Below are 18,224 nucleotides of genomic sequence, written 5' to 3'. Positions count from 1 at the left end.
CTGAAGGGTCTCGGGTTCAATTCCGGTCAAGAGCACATGTCCAGGTTGCAGGCTCGATCCCCAGTAAGGGGCGTGTAGGAGGCAGCCGATCAATAATTCTCTTATCACTGATGTTTTTACTTTTCTCTCCCTCTCTGAAATCAATAAAAATATATTTTAAAAATAAATAAATAAAAAAAATATTTTATATTTTTCAATTACAGTTGACATACAATATTGTGTTAGTTTCAGTGTACAATATAGTGATTAGACATTTATATAACTTACAAAGTGATCACCCCGATAAATCTAGTACCCATCCGATAAGTACTGGTGCTATATAAAAAAACACACACAAAAAAAACCCCCTCCCTCCTCCCCTCCAAAACTCAGGAGATTCTAATGTACACCCAAAGGCTGAAAGTCAATGCACCAGAAAATCAAACAGGTAGCAAGGAGCCTGAACTTCAAAATCTGATTTACATGTTTGTCACAGTGATTGATTTGAGATTAAAGAAAGACTAGTCTACAAAAATAATCTGTTTGACTGTGTTTGACAACTCGGGGGGACACTGCAACAGTGATGGCCAACTGCACGTACCTAGCTGTACTTTAAGAAGATTATACTGATCTTTGTGTTGCTGAATCTGAGATACTTGCTGTGTGACTGCTGTTTGGAGCTGTTCATTTTGACATTTTAATGTAGAAATCTGTTGCTTTAATTCCTCAAGTTGCAGATCCTGTGAAACAAAACATAATTCAAGTGTTGTAGATTTAAACCAATTAGCATTAAGAAGGTGAACAAATTAAAAACGAGAGATTCCTTTGGGTCAGGATGTTAAAGTACTCAACCCTTCCAAAACCGTTCAATAATTAGGCAGTTTTTGCACCAAGTCCAGTTAACATAAAACCCCACTAAGAAGCACTATCATACATCCTGCAACCTATGCAATTATTGGGAGTGAGGAGGGTCAATTTGAAAAATTCCATTTTATGGTATCAAATCATTTAAGAAATTTAAACCAAACTACTTAAAAAAGGTAGTATATGTATTATACATATGCACCTATATTCCTTTTCACATTAAAGACAATCATGTAAAAGAACATTTGTAACCTTTAATTTACTGACTATTCATTCGTAATTTCCCCATGTTGCTAACAGTTTCATAATCATAATTTTTTTTTTGTTAATCTTCACCTGAGGATATTTTTTCCACTAATTTTTAAGGAGAGTGGAAAAGTGGGGGAGAGACACACAGAGAGAAACATCAACGTGAGAGAGACACATCAACTGGTTGTTTCCCACATGCGCCTCGACCAAGGTTACAGCTCAAGCCTGCAACCAAGATATGTGTCCTTGACAGGAATGGAACCTGAGATCCTTCAGTCCAGGGGCCGATGCTCTAACCACAGAGCCAAACAGGCTAGGGCCACGATCATAATTTTTAATGCTCACTTAATATCTAATCAGTAGATGTACTATGATTTATATTCAAAAGCAACACTGAGGCCACTTTCCATTTCTCTAAATGGTAAATTTATTACCATAAATATGTTAGTCCATATAATTGTCCTGAATTTTGGAGAATTTCCTTAGGATGGATTCTCAAATGTCAAAGTGTATATAAACACGTTATAGCTCTCTATGCTTACTGCCTAATTGTCAAATAGCATTTTATTCTATTTTTATTTATTTTTTAAAAGCTTTTTAAAAATACATTTTTATTAATTTCAGAGAAGGAGGGAGAGGGAGAGATGAAAACATCAATGATGAGAGAGAACCATCGATTGGCTGCCTCCTGCATGCCCCCTACTGGGGATCGAGCTCACAACCCAGGCATGTGCCCTTGACCGAAATCGAACTTGGGACCTTCCAGTCTGGAGGCTGACACTCTATCCACTGAGCCAAACCAGCTAGGGCTCAACGAGCATTTTAAATGGTGTAAATATTTAAAAGAAACATTTCTAAAGAAAAGTCATTATAAGTAACTGTGTCAAATCACTCTTTTCTTCTTCCAAATCAACCATATTTTTCAGCTTCAAGTGCGGCTATAACATCACACTCCAAGTATTTGTTTTCTAGTGCTCTAAAGACATTACATATTTGTACTAAGATATAGATGAAAAATCCTAATAACCATGGGTAGTCTAATAATCCAAATTTGGATCATTCAAGGTTGATTGTAATTTACTGATTTGCTCATACACTGAAAGGCTCAGACTGAACCATAAATATAACACTATTAGAGCCCCGGTGCAACAATTCATGCACAGGTGGGGTCCCCAGCCTGGCTGGTGATTGGGGACAATCGGGGCCATCTCACCCAGTCCCGATTGGGGCGATGGGGGCTGGCTGGCTGGGGAGGGACAGCACGAGGGCTCCAGGGCGTGTCCAGCCCATCTTGCCCAGTCCCAATCGGCTGGACCCCAGCAGCAAGCTAACCTACTGGTCAGAGCGTCTGCTCCCTGGTGGTCAGTGTGCATCATAGCGACTGGTCGAGCGGTCGACCAAAAGGTTGACTGCTGGGTCAGACACTTACTAGTAGCATATTAAGCGTTTATATAAATAGATTTTTATTTTTTCTTACAATTTCAATCTCAAGAATATAGACTATGGGGAAGAAAAACACACACAGGCAGTTCTCATTTAGAGGGCTCCATCCAAGCTCTTACTTGCCACACCTGCCTCAGGCTGTGCACAATGGCAGGAGCTGAGGGCTGTCCCACATGAACTGCCACCAGTGTACTGGAATTTATGACACTGGGATTTTAACAACATCAATAATCTCATTTTCCAGATAATACTACCAGTACAGCACTTTCTAGGATTCCAATCAGGGTACCAGGATGAGGAATTAACTGAAAGAAAAAACTAAGAAACATTTTAAGAAAAGCAATGGAAGATTGCAAATGGGAGCTTCTCTGGTATCCTGAAAAGAAAATGTCAACTGATGATTTTGAAAATGTAATTTCAACTAAATTCCTAATAACCCACTCTAATAAATCAGCTCCCTTTCTTGTTCCCTATTCTATCTAACTCAATATCAGCTATCCAATTGTGTAAGACAGTGATCTAAGGATCATATTTGACCCTTCATGCTTCCTCACACCTGCATCCAATCATTACCAAGTCCTGCCAGTTTTATCTTCCTTAGTTTCCACCTTTTTTCAGGTCGACTCTATACCACAAAGTATGAGCTTTAGAGTCCCAGTAACACATGTATCTGAATTCTGTTCCACCACTCACAGAGTGACCCTGGACAGGTTAAATCCTCTGTCACAGGTTCCTCATTTATTCTAAACCAAAGACATTTACTACTTTGTAGCGATGATGTGAAAATTAAATGAGATTGTGTTTAACATGTGCTTAGTGATTACCTAGAACACAGCAAACAAAAACCAGCAGCCATTATCATCATCGTCATCATCAGTGCTCCAATTTCCTCCCCTAGCCCACCACAACCACCTCCTTCTTGGGCTCCCTCCTTCAAGCCCTGCCTCCTTTATATAGCTACCAAATGTTCTATCTATATGCCAGTTACATCTCTTGACTCTTTCTTCTCTCTCCTTTTGCCTAGCTTACTCCTGGCCATCCTCTTGGGGCTCAGCTTCTGTTTTCTTGAAGCCTCTGCTCCTACTTAGCTAAATTAGGTGCCTCTCGGTGCTGCCATACAGCTTTGATTATCTCTTGTCACTGGACTTAATCCTATATAATAAAACCCTATTATGCAAATAGACCAAACGGCAGAATGACTGGTTGCTATGACACACACTGACCACCAGGGGGCAGATGCTCAATGCAGGAGCTGCCTCCCTGGTGGTCAGTGCGCTCCCACAGGGGGAGTGACGCTCAGCCAGAAGGTGGGCTCATGGCTGGCAAGCACAGCGGTGGTGGCGGGAGCCTCTCTTGCCTCTGAGGTAGCGCTAAGGAGCAGCGAGAGGATGCAGGCCAGGCTGAGGGACGCCCTGCCCCCAGTGCACGAATGTCATGCACTGGACCTCTAGTATATTATAATCCATGGGTCATAATCTATTTATAGGGTTTGTCTCCCCATGAGACTGTGATAGGGGAAACATGTCTGACTCATGTCTTTATTCACATCCTGCATACTGCTTAAGACATATGAATACTCAGTTTATTGAATACTCAGATGCTTTTGAATTATTTAGGAAAACAGCGTGTTTTACTTTCTGTATCCTCTTACATTTGAAATGCCAGGAAAGACTCTTTTCTAAAGTAGAAAAGTATCAGTATGTCAGAGAGTGTATTTATCAGTACGCACCTGCTCTCGAATCATATTTTTGTAGTGTCCCACAATACTGTCATGCTGTTCTAACGTTTTCTTCTCCTCTTCTTCTTTTTTATCTTCTTCACTGGACTTATAAATAGCCTTAGTTATCACACCTATAAAAGAAAGCTTATTTAAAATCTATTTTAAACATTTAAAATACTATGTTATTAAGAATTAATCAGTAAAAACATATGGCCTAACTGCATGAGAGAGAAATAATCTTTCCAATCTTACTGAAGGCTGAAAACCCTTCAATGGGCTACACATCAAGAGCAGGAAAAAACCCCCACTTTTAAGCTTATAAAATCTGCACATGACCAGAATATGCATATACAATATAATCATAGGTACTTTCTAATAAAAGTACCAATATAAAAGTCCTTATCTTACCTTCAAGTTCTTTTACCAGCTTTGTAAACTCATGATCAAATATCATGTATTCTGGGCTGGGAAAGTTGGGCTGGGGTTTCTGAGATGCTCTGGAATACAACTCATGTTTGCTAATAAATCCTAGTTTCTCTATGAAATTCTCTTTGCCAATCCTCTTCTCTATTAGTTGTTTTAGTTTCTCTCTACAGAGATAAGTATATTGAGATGCTTAAAAAAAGTCATGACAAAACATAAAAACTTGGTTTACATTATACTTTGGCACAAAAATATTTATCATTTTCTCTTGATAATATTAATAAGTCATTTATCCCAGCATTTCCCCCTTACTTACTTCATGTAGTTCTCAAGTGAGTTATCATTGAAATAAATAGAAATGCCCAACAGAAGGGCACATAAGCCTTGGACCAACTGCTCTTCCTCTCCAAGATTTTCTGCAATTTGTCCTGTAAGCTGAAATCTTTGTTAAGGAGACTAATGGTTCATAGTATCTATAGTATTTTATTTTATAATTTGAATTTGACATGTAGTTCATATAAGAGTTTCCATAAGAAATTCTATATAGTCCTAGCAAACACACACACATACACACACAGCTTAAGCAAGCGCCATTAACCACTTTAACAGTTTAAAAAGTTCAAATAAAGAAAATTCAAATATTTGGGGCATAGAGCTACTTCGAAGTGAGAGGAAAAAATAAAATGACAATGATAACTACTTGTATGTATTTTACAACAATATAAAGGATACAAATGGAACATTGGCTGAATTGTGAAGAAAATGCGTTACCGCAATCGGACAGTTACTTAGCCAGGTACAAAGCAACATCAGTAATCCAACTCTTGTTTGTATTTTGCTTCCCTGAAATAGGTAAGTCAGCAAAAACCCCATTTTACTTTTTTTCAAATTTAAAGTTGCCCTAAGATTCTTCCCCATTTGCATAAAAACATATTTAACGTCTTATAAAAGATGTGTCAGGAATCCAGATTTTAAAAATTGAACAAGAGAATGCATTCTTGTATCTTCTATGAGCTGTACTGCACAGTAAGAAATGAACAGTAAGGAATCAGAACTGATTCATGTTCTTAAGCATATATTGGGTTATCTAAAATACTATCAGTGGAAAAACCTGGTCTGCTAAGGAGGAAGTGTATGATATAGATGCTTTAAAAAATGTATCAATCCTAAGTCACTTTATAAAAAAGTTAATTAGCCAGACAAAGTTTTGATGTTTCAATTAAAAATTTAAAAGCAAGTTTCGAGTAAAAGGACAAATTCTACCTCCTTCAAAAAACACTGAGAAAAATACAAAGAAATAATCTTCTGAATTATTTAGTTAAGTTCCATTAAAGAATATATTCTCTAACAGAAAAATAAACAAGCCATGTTACAAACTCACTGACAAAAGGAGAAAAAGATTTATGTAAGTTAGCTAAGTGCCCCAAATCACTAACTACAGTACTGCAAAGTATAATTAAACAATACTGAACACTAACCTATCCATCCAAATTATAGTTTTCTAAATTTTGATACAACAGCTTTGTATCTGCTTTGTGGGAAATTCTGTTTGCTGATAACATCGTCACAGCCAATATTATATTATGTAACCTATATTTTTTTATTAAGTGAAACAAAACTTTTTGAAACAAAATAATGGATATTAGCACAGTAATGTATTACTTTTGGGAGCAATTTCAGAAAATAACCAAAATATAATTATTCAAAGATCTAGAGAACTATGAATTTAAAGTAACAACCATCACGTTTTGAAAAATTTCTAGCATTAAATTTCTAATTTAATGAGTCTTGATGTCAATATCTTGGCCTTTCTATAATCTATTTTCCAGTATACTTAAACAAATTTAACTTAGACCTCTTCAAATGATTTGCCAAGTAAGCATTAATTAGCATGAATTTAATTTTCATATGAATTATTTTTTCTTGCCTCTATGACTTTACTATGCCCATAATATATCTTCATGTTACCCAAGTAAATTGAAAAGTTAAAATATATACACTTATTCTCAATCGACTCTGTGCCTAAGAGAACTTAAAACTAATTAGTCAAGTCATAGATGCAAATGTTTTATTGATTTTCTCTGGTTATATATAAAAAGTTTATTATTACTTGGAACACCATTCGTAGGTGCCAAATATACCTATTTCATATATACAAAGGCTTCCTATCAAATCACTGGCTAATGTCTGAGTGAACAAATGTGCAATAAGATTCAAATTTGAATCTTCTAGAAGTATGTCCTTAGAGGTCTAATTGAAGGATAAGAAGAGCAAAGTCAAACATAACTAAGAGAGAATAGAATATCCCCTTTATTATAGTTACAAAATAATATAAAGTACACAAGAATGAACCTAATTAAAACTGTAAAACCTAACCTAGGAAAATTTAAAACCATTCCTAAAGAGCACGAAAGTAGATACAAATCAACAGAAAGAAACCATGTTTAGATAGAAAAACTCAAGACCATGAATATATTAATTCTATATTAATTTATAAAATTAATAAAATTTAGAAAATTAATGTGACCCAATAAAAATACCAACAGATTTTTTTCCTCTGGAACGAAACAAGCTGGTTCTCAAGTTCATATAGAAAAATAAACAAGCAAAAATAACTAGGGAAACTAAAAAATAAAAAAGAGAAATGAATATAACCAGCACAAAACCATCAGTGGGTTACAGATGGACTTAAAAAATGTTGGAACTAGATAGCTATCTAAAAAAGATCAGAGGATCCATATCTCATATCACATTGAGGAAAGTGGAACATAGACTTAAATGAAAAAAATTATACCAGAAAGTATGAGATAAAAATATGGGCAAATTCCTTAAAATCTTGAAGTGGTAAAGGCCTTTTAAGTATGGCAAAGTAGAAACAATAAAAGGAAAGTGATACAAAAATAAAATAAATCCAAAACAAAACACTCAGGTCAAAAGACAAATGACATCTCAGGAAAAAATATATTTGTAAGTTATCACAGACAAGGGTTGAATTCCTTAATATAAAATAAAGTTCTTATAAACAATAAATTGGACTAATAATCCAATAGCAAAATGGGTAGATAAACCATAAAAAAGGAGAGTTCACAGAAAAACTTCAACTGATGTGCAAAAATACAAAAAGTGATTCAACATTTTAGTAAGGGAAATGCAGATTAAAACTCAGTGTGATAATATTTTTTACCACCCATCAGATTGGCAAGAGTACAAGTCTGACACCATGCTGTTGACTGTGGGGAAACAGATAATCTAGTACACTGCAATTTTATTTTACTTAGCTAGTGGAAGTGTAAAGTGGCACTAAATGAAAGAAAAAACCAAGGTGCAGTGGGTATGCATAAAAAGCATTGAGAGTATAAAAGAAATGCCCTTTACCTGGCAAATCATTTGAATAGTAGGAGGCAGGGAACTAGGGGCCAAGACTTCTTATTGTATACCTTTCTATATCATTTTGATTTCTAAACCATGTATTACCCATTTCAAAAGAACATATATATATTTTTAAAGAACTGAAGTTTTAATTCTAAGAGTGGCAGTACGGTATCAATAAAAAGGACATTTGGTTGGAAATTGGAAGAACCAAATGTTATGTGGGCCCAAATTTCCTCATTTTCTAACAGAGGGAGTTGGATTAAATGATCTCATTAGGATGATACCAGTATTTCTATCCTGGTTCTAAACTCAATAGCCATAAAACCTTACTTACTTCCCCTCCACATCCTTAAATAAGGGCAATAGTCAATACCTATCTCACAGAGTTGTGGAAAGGATTAAATACATGTAAAGAACTTAGAACAGTGTATGGTAAATGCTTTACAAATGTTATAAACTATTATCCTAGTTTCTAGCTCTGCAATTCTATGACTCTCTAACTAACTAGCATATTAAAAGCAGAACTAGTGCTCCAAATTTAAAATAGATGGCAGAATAAAGCTGATCTGAAAAAAGAAAACAATAATATTAACTGCTGGGATAATTTTTTTTATTATTACCTCAGTGAAATATAGGCAGCCCTTGAGTTGCTGCATTAACAGAAACTCATGCATATTGGAAGCATGCAAAGTGAGGACTATGTAATGATGCTTTTTAATGCAGATTATATTATTCTGATGTTTACCAAACCATGATATACAACAGAGTAAATGGTAGATAATTAAATATCCAAAATAAAGAGATGGTTAACTAACCTATGGTTAACTAACCAATGGTATATCAATCTGGTGAAATATTATACAATAATAGAAAGTGATGTTGATTTAGTGTTTAATAACATGACAAATAACTAAGAAAAAATACAGACTATAAAATGGAATATATGAATACTGCTCTATAAACAAACAGTACAGAAAAAATGCCTGAAATTTTACCAGTAGTTATCTTTGGGTAGTAGAATGAGGAACATTATTCTCTTCCCACTTTCTATTTTTCTAAATATTTTTAAATGAAAAGAAAAAGAAAAAGAAACTACTGAGTACAAAAAATGCTACAGTATTTGTCCACTGTACCATCATAAAATGTTGAAAATAAGATCAACACAATAAAATCTTGTCCAAGCTGCTCTATTCCTTCAAAATAAAATCAGAAACTGAGCATTAAAAGCTATCAAAATATTCTGTCATTGCTCTCTCTGATCATCTGGTGGATTCTTTACAAGATAAACACCTAGAATAGCTAAAAGAAAACCACACCCCACTTTCTGACTAAAACTATTCATTTTGTTTATGTTTACATATTTATATGTTTGTTTATAGGTTTAACTCAAGAAAAAGTACATATCCTAGGCCCCCAGAGTATATGAACCATTGAAGATATTTTGAAACACAAATAGACACTGAAATTATAATTTCAGACCACCCTGACAGTTCAGTTACTAGAAATCACATATTTTGCAGGATGAAAGAGAACCACAAACAAAATAATTAAGGCTGAGTCATCTTATCTTCAACATAAGCTTTTATGTTTTCCCTATTATATTTTCTAAATAAAAATCTCTTATTCCTACTTTGTGGATTTCAAGTTTAGTATTTTTCCATTCTTTGTAAAAAATTCGAAAAGCCAATATTTTAAGCTTCTAGTGTTAAAGTTTTAAAATGAGATTCTAGAGTATTATTTTCTGTAGATTCATTTCCTAGTGGTGGCCTCTGGGGATAGAGAATTAATAAGAAAAGGGCATGATGGAGCATTTTAGGACTATAAATATGTTATAAATATTGTTTTGGGTGGTAGTTTCAGAGATATATATTTAACCACCAAAAATCATCAGATTGAACACTTAACTGCATTTTACTGTGTGTAAATTATACCTACAAAGAATTCCCTCTCAAATTACTGACATGTATACTTATAAAATACTTTACCTCATATCAAAAATTCTTCAGGCCAAATATGTCTGTGTGTGAGTTATTAACATGTGTTAAATCATGCTCATAAACAGAGATCAATTCCCAAAAGGACCTCAGTTATTACTACCCACACCACAACTGAACATATGCCCAAATATGAACATTAAGGTACACTCCTCTTTTTGCCAAAGACTCCACAAAACAAAACAAAACAAAACAAAACCAACAAATCACATTTCCTCCCAACTCACCATACACACACATAAAAAACTAATCCCCAATAGTAGTTATAGTATATGTGTTATATCTAGAATAACCCATAATATTTAAAATATTTCAAATTACAAAATTATACTATTGTACATTTTCAAGAGTCTAATTAATATAAAACCATCACATCTTATCTAATAAAAGAGAAACATGCAAATTGACCATACCTCTGCTACACCCACAAGCCACGCCCACCAGCCAATCAGGAGCGAGTATGCAAATAAACTCAACCAAGATGGCCACGGCCACGGAGCTGGAGTGAACAGGAGGCTTGGGTTGCCCCTGGCAATGGAGGAAGCCAAGCTTCCCACCTGCCCTGGCCGGCTGTGGGCTCCACTCAAGGCTACAAAGTTTCAATTATAGAAGATAAATAAATCCCAGATACCTGCTTCCAAGCGCTGTGGCCTCTGCCTGGGTTGCCCAGGGCCGTGGCCAGCTGGCAAACAGCCATCAGCCACTCACCCAGCCCTCAGCCCCTCATACAGGCTGGCCATGTCCCCCAGTGGGGACCCCCACCCTGAAGGGGGTGTGGCCAGCCTGAAAATGGCCCTCAGCCCCTCACCCAGGCTGGCCACACCCTCATGGGGTGAGGGTCCCTGCTGGGGGGCTTGGCCAGCCTGCAAACAGCCATCAGCCCCTCCCCCAGGCTGGCCAGGCACCCCAGTGGGGACCCCCATCCTGAAGGGGGTGTGGCCAGCCTGAACACAGCCCTCACCCAGGCTGGCCACGCCCCCCCAGCGGGGACCCTCACCCATGGGGGCTTCGCCAGCCTGCAAACCACCACAGGCCCCTCGCCCAGGCCGCCCCATGCCCCAAGGGAACCCCCACCCTGATCCAGGACACCCTTCAGGGCTAACCAGCTGGCCCCCACCTGTGCACCAGGCTTCTATCTATACTAATAAAGGGGTAATACGCTAATTAGACTGGGAGACCTTCTGGACGTTCTTCTAGACAAAGCCATGGTGGCGGGGCCAAGGTAGAGGCCAAGAGGGGAGGGCAGTTGTGGGTGATCAGGTTGGTGGGGGGCGGGGCCGCTGGGGATAAGCAGACCAGCAGGGGGCCAGTTGGGGGAAAGCAGGCCATCAGTGGGGGTCAGTTGGAGGTGATCAGGACAGCGGGCGGGGGGGCAGTTTGGAGTGAGCAAGCCAGCAGGGGGGCAGTTGGGGGCAAGAAGGCCAGTGGGGAGGAAAGGTAGGGGCGAGCAAGCCAGCAGGGGGGACAGTTGGGGGTGATCAGGCTGGTGGGGGGGGCATTTGGGGGCAAGCAGGCCGGTGGCGGGGGGCAGCTGGGGGCAAGCAGGCCGGCAGGCAGGCAGGTGAGCGGTTAGAAGCCAGCAATCCCGGATTGCGAGAGGAATGTTCGACAGCCGGTTTAGGCCCAATCCCTGTAAACTGGCAGTAGGACATCCTTCGAGGGGTTCCAAATTGGAGAGGGTGGAGGCAGGGCTGAGGAACACCCCCGCCCCTGTGCATGAATTTCGTGCACCGGGCCACTAGTTTTTTCATATAATGACTAACTTACTGGCAAAATTATTAATCCTAAATTTTACTACCGTTGAAATGTTTTTAGGGGAAATAAAGAAGCAAGCTTGGGTGAAAAACAAAAACAAAAAAAACACCAAAAGCCAAAACCAAAGAATTTCTGAAAGTGTAAGCATCCCGGGAGGAGGCACAGTATAGTTTCAGATGGTCATTCCCACAGTTCTTAGGAAAACCACTACAATATCCCAAGGAGAAAAACTGTAGAGCCACTTATGATAGAGATCAACTTGCTGGCACATGAAAGTGTGAGTAGAATATAACTTCAAACAAGCGGTTAAAAAAACCAATCAGCAAACCCAAGACAAAGAAAAGCCTTGCTGTAAGAGGAAAATGCCTAAGTTTACACAAATGATACATACCCGTCTGTCGATCTTATCACCCTGTAAATTATACATTAAAAATTATTCATAAATATTACTGCTTTAGAAAAATTTAAATCTAGAAAAAATCCCTCAAATACAGTTTCTACAAACCCAAACTAATACTTTGGGACAGAACAGTTCTAATCTTTTATTATATAACAATGCACATATATTTTAGAGGAGAAAGAATAATTTTATAGCACTGTGATTACTAAGATTGGGAAGACACCATTATCTTGAGGATTTCTCTTTATGCATGAGTTATAATTACAATGTTAGAGTGAAGTCTATAGTGATGGTGGTTAGACAGTTAATTATTATTTGGCTTAAGAAAAGCTGTTTTCAACTGACAGCAACATGGAAATGCCAAGTATTAAGTAAATAAAAATATGAATATTTTGGAATAGATTCTTTAAACAATAAGAGATAAATGATAAATCAAAGCTATAAGCTTTTAATTGAAGTAAAGCAATGTTAAACAACAAAGGGAGTTTTTAACTCCCCTTTCACTTACAGTTAAGTTTTTAAATCCTCATTCAAGGATATGTTTTTATTGAGTTTGAGAGAGAGAGAGAGAGAGAGAGAGAGAGACATCAATGTAAGAATCAACTGTTTGCCTTCAGCATGAGTCCTGACTGGGGATCGAACCTGCAACCTAAGTCTGTACCCTGACTGGGAATTGAACCTGCAACCTTTTGTTGTACAGGACAATGCTTCAACCAACGGAGCCACCCGGCCAGGGCTACAGTTAATTTTTAAGTTTTCATTTATCACTTCCTATGGATGACACTGATGTTTCTTTAAATCTAACAATAAAACAATTCTATAAATACAGCAAAATTAAAAATTAAGGAGGATATGGCACATTATCATGGGACGGGGTATCAGACAATTCCAGTGGATACAGCAATTTAGACTCACCCACATTTTTACTTCCTCCCCACCCAGTGACTCTGAATGCTGATGCCTTTACCCTGTTGCTAAAGCAGGAACTTGAATTGTTCAACAGCAAGTCTGGCTCGTGTAGGCAAATCATCTAATAGTAAGTGAGTTAACTCCTAAATGAGTTAGAATTGATACTTTGAGACTACTGTTCTTATCAATAGTCTAAAGGAATGCAAACATTTTTAGTTATGCTTTCCTCTATCATACTAGGTAAATTATATGCCTTGGAGTTTTGAGAACATAAACATCAAGGGATATACAGTTTAACTATACAAGCCATGGACTGGTATTCTAGTTTTGTTTTCTGAAAGAAGTTCAATTACTCTGGGTCTGGGAAGAGAAAGAGGGAGGTATATGGCTACAAATGACTTTACTCCCTCTCTTAAAGTGAGCTGAATTAAAATGACATGCAAGAACACTGTGGATGATTGAAAAAGAAAAACCAATAAACACCTCTGCCTAGAATATGTGTTTCCATCATGATGCAGACCTTATTGTTGTAACACTATTTGGCAAAACCATTCTTGTAAGAATATTTATAACTTTTTCTCTATAAAACTGTTTCAGGTTACAATGAGCTAATAAGCAGGTAAGTAAGTCCTTGCCCCTTCCCTTTTTCATTTCCATAGTCTACGAAGAACAGCCTTAAATTCTTGTATCATTGGCATCAAAACATGTAAGCCAAACCTCCCTCACGCCCTTAGTCAAGTTTCACTGGCACTTCACCTGTGAGAGGATGTTGGTGCACTGTTGCAATAAAGAAACCGGAGGGTTGCCGATACTTGTAGCAAGTTGAACCCGGAGTAACTGTTCTTTCTGGGTGGCATTTTCTTGCAAAGCATGGGCGAGGGCCACAGCAGCACACCAGTTTGAAAGTGAATCAGTAGAAAACAAACCTCCGCATAATAACTGGCCAGCCGACACTGAATTACCTGTTGCTACAAAGATGAAAGGCAGATGATAATAAACTTTTATTATGTTTTTTCCACACAGAGAAAAAGACAAAATACTACTGAAAAATGTGTTAATTAGTAGTATTAAGTAATGTTTTTGAAAGTCTGTTTTTCAAAGCAAATGAAAGATGACCCCTTCCCTCCCCCTCTAAAAAAAAAGACCTTGGGGAAAAAGTAGCAGAATAAAGAAATAGTAGAATACTTTAGGCATCAAATTGATAATAGTAATATTCCCAGAATTTTTACCTTAATTAAACACTATATATCTAAAGAAAATTCAAGGAAATGCCATACTTTAAATATTCTACTACAACCAGGGTCTTTGATGAGTTGTGATATATTTTACCATTAAAATCTAGAAAGACAATGATCTACTTTTTAAAACAGGAATTAAAACGAAATTATTTACCATCAATGGTGGAAGGTAGAAGTGTTGACACAATTTCTCCTTGTCCTTTTTGATTTTTATATAAGAAACACTGGAAACAATAGAGAACAGCACAGCGCAATACAAATGGCTGCCTTTCATTAACCATGGACATGAGAAGTACTACAATTGCCGGTCTGTTGCATTTTAAAAAAGCACAAAAAGAAACATTGTAAATCAATAACTAGTCATTTTTGTTGACTGAAAAACCATAAACAAAACACCAGCAAGTTAAGTATTTCCATCTCCATTTCGCAGAAAGGATAACTGCAGCTCAGAGAAGCGAAATGATTTACTTGCTTAAGGCACACAGCTAGGAAGTGGAAGAGGTGATACCTGAGCCCAAACGCATAGGTACCAAAGACTACTAACTCTTTTAAAATAACAACATCTTTACCTTGTCAGATAATTTCTAGTTTCAAAACACACAAACTGAACTTCTTAAGAGAATAAGGTGTGCATATGAGACATACTAAAATCCCAAAGTGAGTTTTTACTTCATAGTAGATTCTCAATATTTCCCTTTTCCTACCTTGGTGGGTTTGAAGGTGCATTTACAGAAGCAAAGTAGTCTTGGTTTACTTGACAGCCTCGAATAACTTCTGATACAGTATTAATGGTCTATTAAAGGGGGAAAATAATTTAGAGAAAGTAAGTTAAGGAAGGAAACCTGTTTTCAAGTGAAGAAAACTGTTATATCTCTGCTTTTTGCTTTTCAAAGCCAAAATTCAGACACCAAATTAATTAGTGACAGCATATAATCTTGTGATACTTCCTTGAGATAACATTTAAAAAATTAAGTGTAGGCCTCCAATTAAAAGTAACACTTGACCGCACACATTTAAAATCTCAAAAAACTAAAATTAGTAATATAATTTAAGAGCTAGAATCTATTTCTACAAAACAAGAATGCTTTAATATAATATTAGAGAACAAATTTAAAATGTAACAAATTAAAGATTCAATTTAAGAATGAAGTTGAGCCATGGCCCGTGTGGGTAAATGGTTAGAATGTTGGCCCACACACCAAAGGGTCTCAGATTTGATTCTGGTCAAGGGCACACACCTGGGTTGCAGGTTCAATACCCAGCCCCGGTAGGGGTGTGTGTGGCAGGCAACCAATCGATGTGTCTCTCTCACATTGATGTTTTTCTCTCTTCCCACCCCCCCCCCCCCCCCACTCTCTCTATAAATCAATGGAAAAAATATCCTTGGGTGAAGATTAACACACACACACACACACACACACACACACACACACACACACACACAGAAAAAGAATAAAGTTGAAAAAACCTCCAAGAAAATAGAATTAAAAAACAAAAGTAGGTCCAGAAAGCCCAACAATCTATTAATAGAGTTGGAAAAACAGAAGAGAAAAGGAACATTATCATGGAATACAAAAAACACCCTCAGACCTGAAGGACATTTGTCTCTGGCTTGAAAGGGCCCAGTGAGTGCTCTTTCAAATAAATGGAGGAAAAAAAGTTCTGCAGTACAGCTCATCATCAGTAAATTTCAGAAAACCAGAAATAAAGATTCCAAAAGTTTTACAGAGAAAAAAGCAGATTCTATAAAAAGGATTAAGATTCAAGATGGCTTCAACAACACTGAAATAATGTTCTGAAAGCTGAGTGTAAGTAATTCCCAACTCTGAATTCTATCCCTAGCCAAACCTCAAATTAACTCTGAAGGAATAACAAAACTAAAAACATATTTTCTTGCCATTTACCCCTTTTCAAGAAGTTAACTAAAATAAGATAATGAAATGGGGGGTCAGGGGAAGACATGGAATCTGTAACTAAGGAATCCAAGTCAAGAGAGAGGTGAAAGTAGGTCCTAGAAGGAATGGTGAATGAAAGTCCAGGACAAGAGTCGTGTGGCAGAAAGAGAGAATAATCAGTCTGTATTGGAGCAGGATGATGAAAGGTTTCCAGAAAATAAAACGCAAAAAAGACACTATTATAAGACAGACAGGAGCAAGGTGTATTTTAAAAAAAGACATAGAGCTCTCTTTGGCTTAGCAGGGGACAGTATAAATATAGTTGTAAAACTATTAAGCCCTGATTATTGATTTAAAAATAAGTTACTGGGGTGACAAGGGAAGTAAAGTAGGAGGGCTATACAGGGGGTTAGTGCGACTTATCGTAGGGAGGAGAGAGGTTGAAGACAGCTGTTTTTGTTATAAAACTTTTACTATTATCTGTTCTTTTAATGTGCATGTGTTGAGAAAAATAAAAAGATAATTTAAATAAACTAAACCATTATTTTCTTCAAATTAACGTTTTTCTTAAAAGATAGGAAACAGAAAATGCCATATGTCAGGAAAGAATTTACTATTTTATAAATAAGTAAGACTACTTAAGACTCAAGTCTTACTTGACTAAGACTAAAGTCATATTGTTCTCAAAATTACAAACATAAATCATACTGTTCATGCCTGTTGAACACAATAAAATTAATGAGAACTCTTCTATGCTTTATAACTAGTTATATATTATTAAACTTGAGGAATGAGTCCACCTTTTGGAATTGATACTGTCATCATTATGCTAATTATATTTTAGTAGGATCAATAAGGGCTTTAACACATAAAAATAGTTAACTATTGCTGTTTTTCCTTTAGCTGATATTTAATTCTTTCTGATAATTCTTAGGATTTCAACTCCACAGAGCAGTTTCTGCCTTCATTCAGTTTACCTCAGTCAGGATATCAGCAGGAATTCCAGTAGCCATTAGGATAGTGCAAAGCTGCTGCAATAAGCCACACTGGAACATGGCTTTCTGGCAGCTACTGGTAGCACCAGGAGGGTTGGTGGGAGATACCAGGACACGAATAAGCTGCAAAAGAAAGAGAAAACAAAATTTGTCTTTTAAAAAAGTCTTGAAGCAAATTTAATCTATAGCAACAACAAAAAAATCTAGGTGAAGAATGCCCTCACCTGCTTAGCCAGATCTGGGTGCTCTTCCCTTTATGACAATAGTTCTGTTATACTATATACTATATACTATATACTATATATCAGTGGTTCTCAACCTTGGCTGCACATTAGAATCACCTGGGAATTTTTTTAAAATCCTGATTTCTGGGCCTCTTCCTCCGGAAATTCTGTTTCTTTGTTACTAACTTTGTGGCCCTACCCCATAACAAAGAAACAGAATTTCCAGAGGATGAGGCTCAGAAATCAGGATTTTAAGAAGATTCCCAGGTGATTCTAATGTGCAGCCAAGGTTGAGAACCACTCCTATATATTAATCCTAAGTTTATCTCCTTCAGTGATTGTGAACTCCCAGAGAGTAGAAACTACCTTGGTCATTTTTATATCCCAAACAAGCACAGTATTTGTAACATAGTCCATACTCAATAAATGAATGAATGAATGAATAAGTAACAGGGTGGTATTTTATCAAAGTAAGATTTCTTATTGAAGTAAGGATGAACACCTAATTATAGAGCAGGTCTGAAAACAGAATGGGTGAAGGTGTTTAAATTCCTCCTAAACTGGAAATATTTAAAGAAAGGATAAACTAACAACTGGAGACATGGTAGAAGATTCATGCATTAGGCAAGGGGTTGGCCCTACTGCCTGTTAATGCTAATTAAGTCCTTAATTTGGATCCTATGGTTAGATTAGTCTGAACTTAAACATGAAATTTAAGAAACATGAAAAAAGTCATCCCAAACAAGTGTTCAGCACAGTTACAT

The 18,224-nt window shown here is 36.9% G+C and overlaps 1 protein-coding gene across 6 annotated transcripts in view; it reads right to left on the bottom strand.

The window, feature by feature from the left end:
* USO1 (USO1 vesicle transport factor) overlaps positions 1–18,224 on the bottom strand; it is a 76,032-nt gene that overhangs the window by 7,926 nt on the left and 49,882 nt on the right. For 4 of the 6 annotated variants that reach the window (XM_006103509.3, XM_006103510.3, XM_023744810.1 and 1 more), the window contains 10 exons: positions 17,219–17,359; positions 15,051–15,139; positions 14,501–14,655; positions 13,865–14,076; positions 12,191–12,211; positions 5,411–5,521; positions 4,995–5,113; positions 4,664–4,845; positions 4,265–4,386; positions 581–719 (listed from right to left, as the gene is read on the bottom strand). In XM_006103509.3, coding sequence (XP_006103571.1) covers positions 581–719; positions 4,265–4,386; positions 4,664–4,845; positions 4,995–5,113; positions 5,411–5,521; positions 12,191–12,211; positions 13,865–14,076; positions 14,501–14,655; positions 15,051–15,139; positions 17,219–17,359 — 1,291 coding nt within the window. The remainder of the gene's footprint in view (positions 1–580; positions 720–4,264; positions 4,387–4,663; positions 4,846–4,994; positions 5,114–5,410; positions 5,522–12,190; positions 12,212–13,864; positions 14,077–14,500; positions 14,656–15,050; positions 15,140–17,218; positions 17,360–18,224) is intronic. The other 2 variants (XM_006103512.3, XM_006103511.3) reach the window with 1 other exon arrangement.

This window comes from Myotis lucifugus, unplaced genomic scaffold (genome assembly GCF_000147115.1).
Source record: "Myotis lucifugus unplaced genomic scaffold, Myoluc2.0 scaffold_487, whole genome shotgun sequence".
Taxonomy (NCBI): domain Eukaryota; kingdom Metazoa; phylum Chordata; class Mammalia; order Chiroptera; family Vespertilionidae; genus Myotis; species Myotis lucifugus.
The sequence above is the reverse complement of the archived record's forward strand: the minus strand, read 5'-3'. Positions and strand labels throughout refer to the sequence as shown.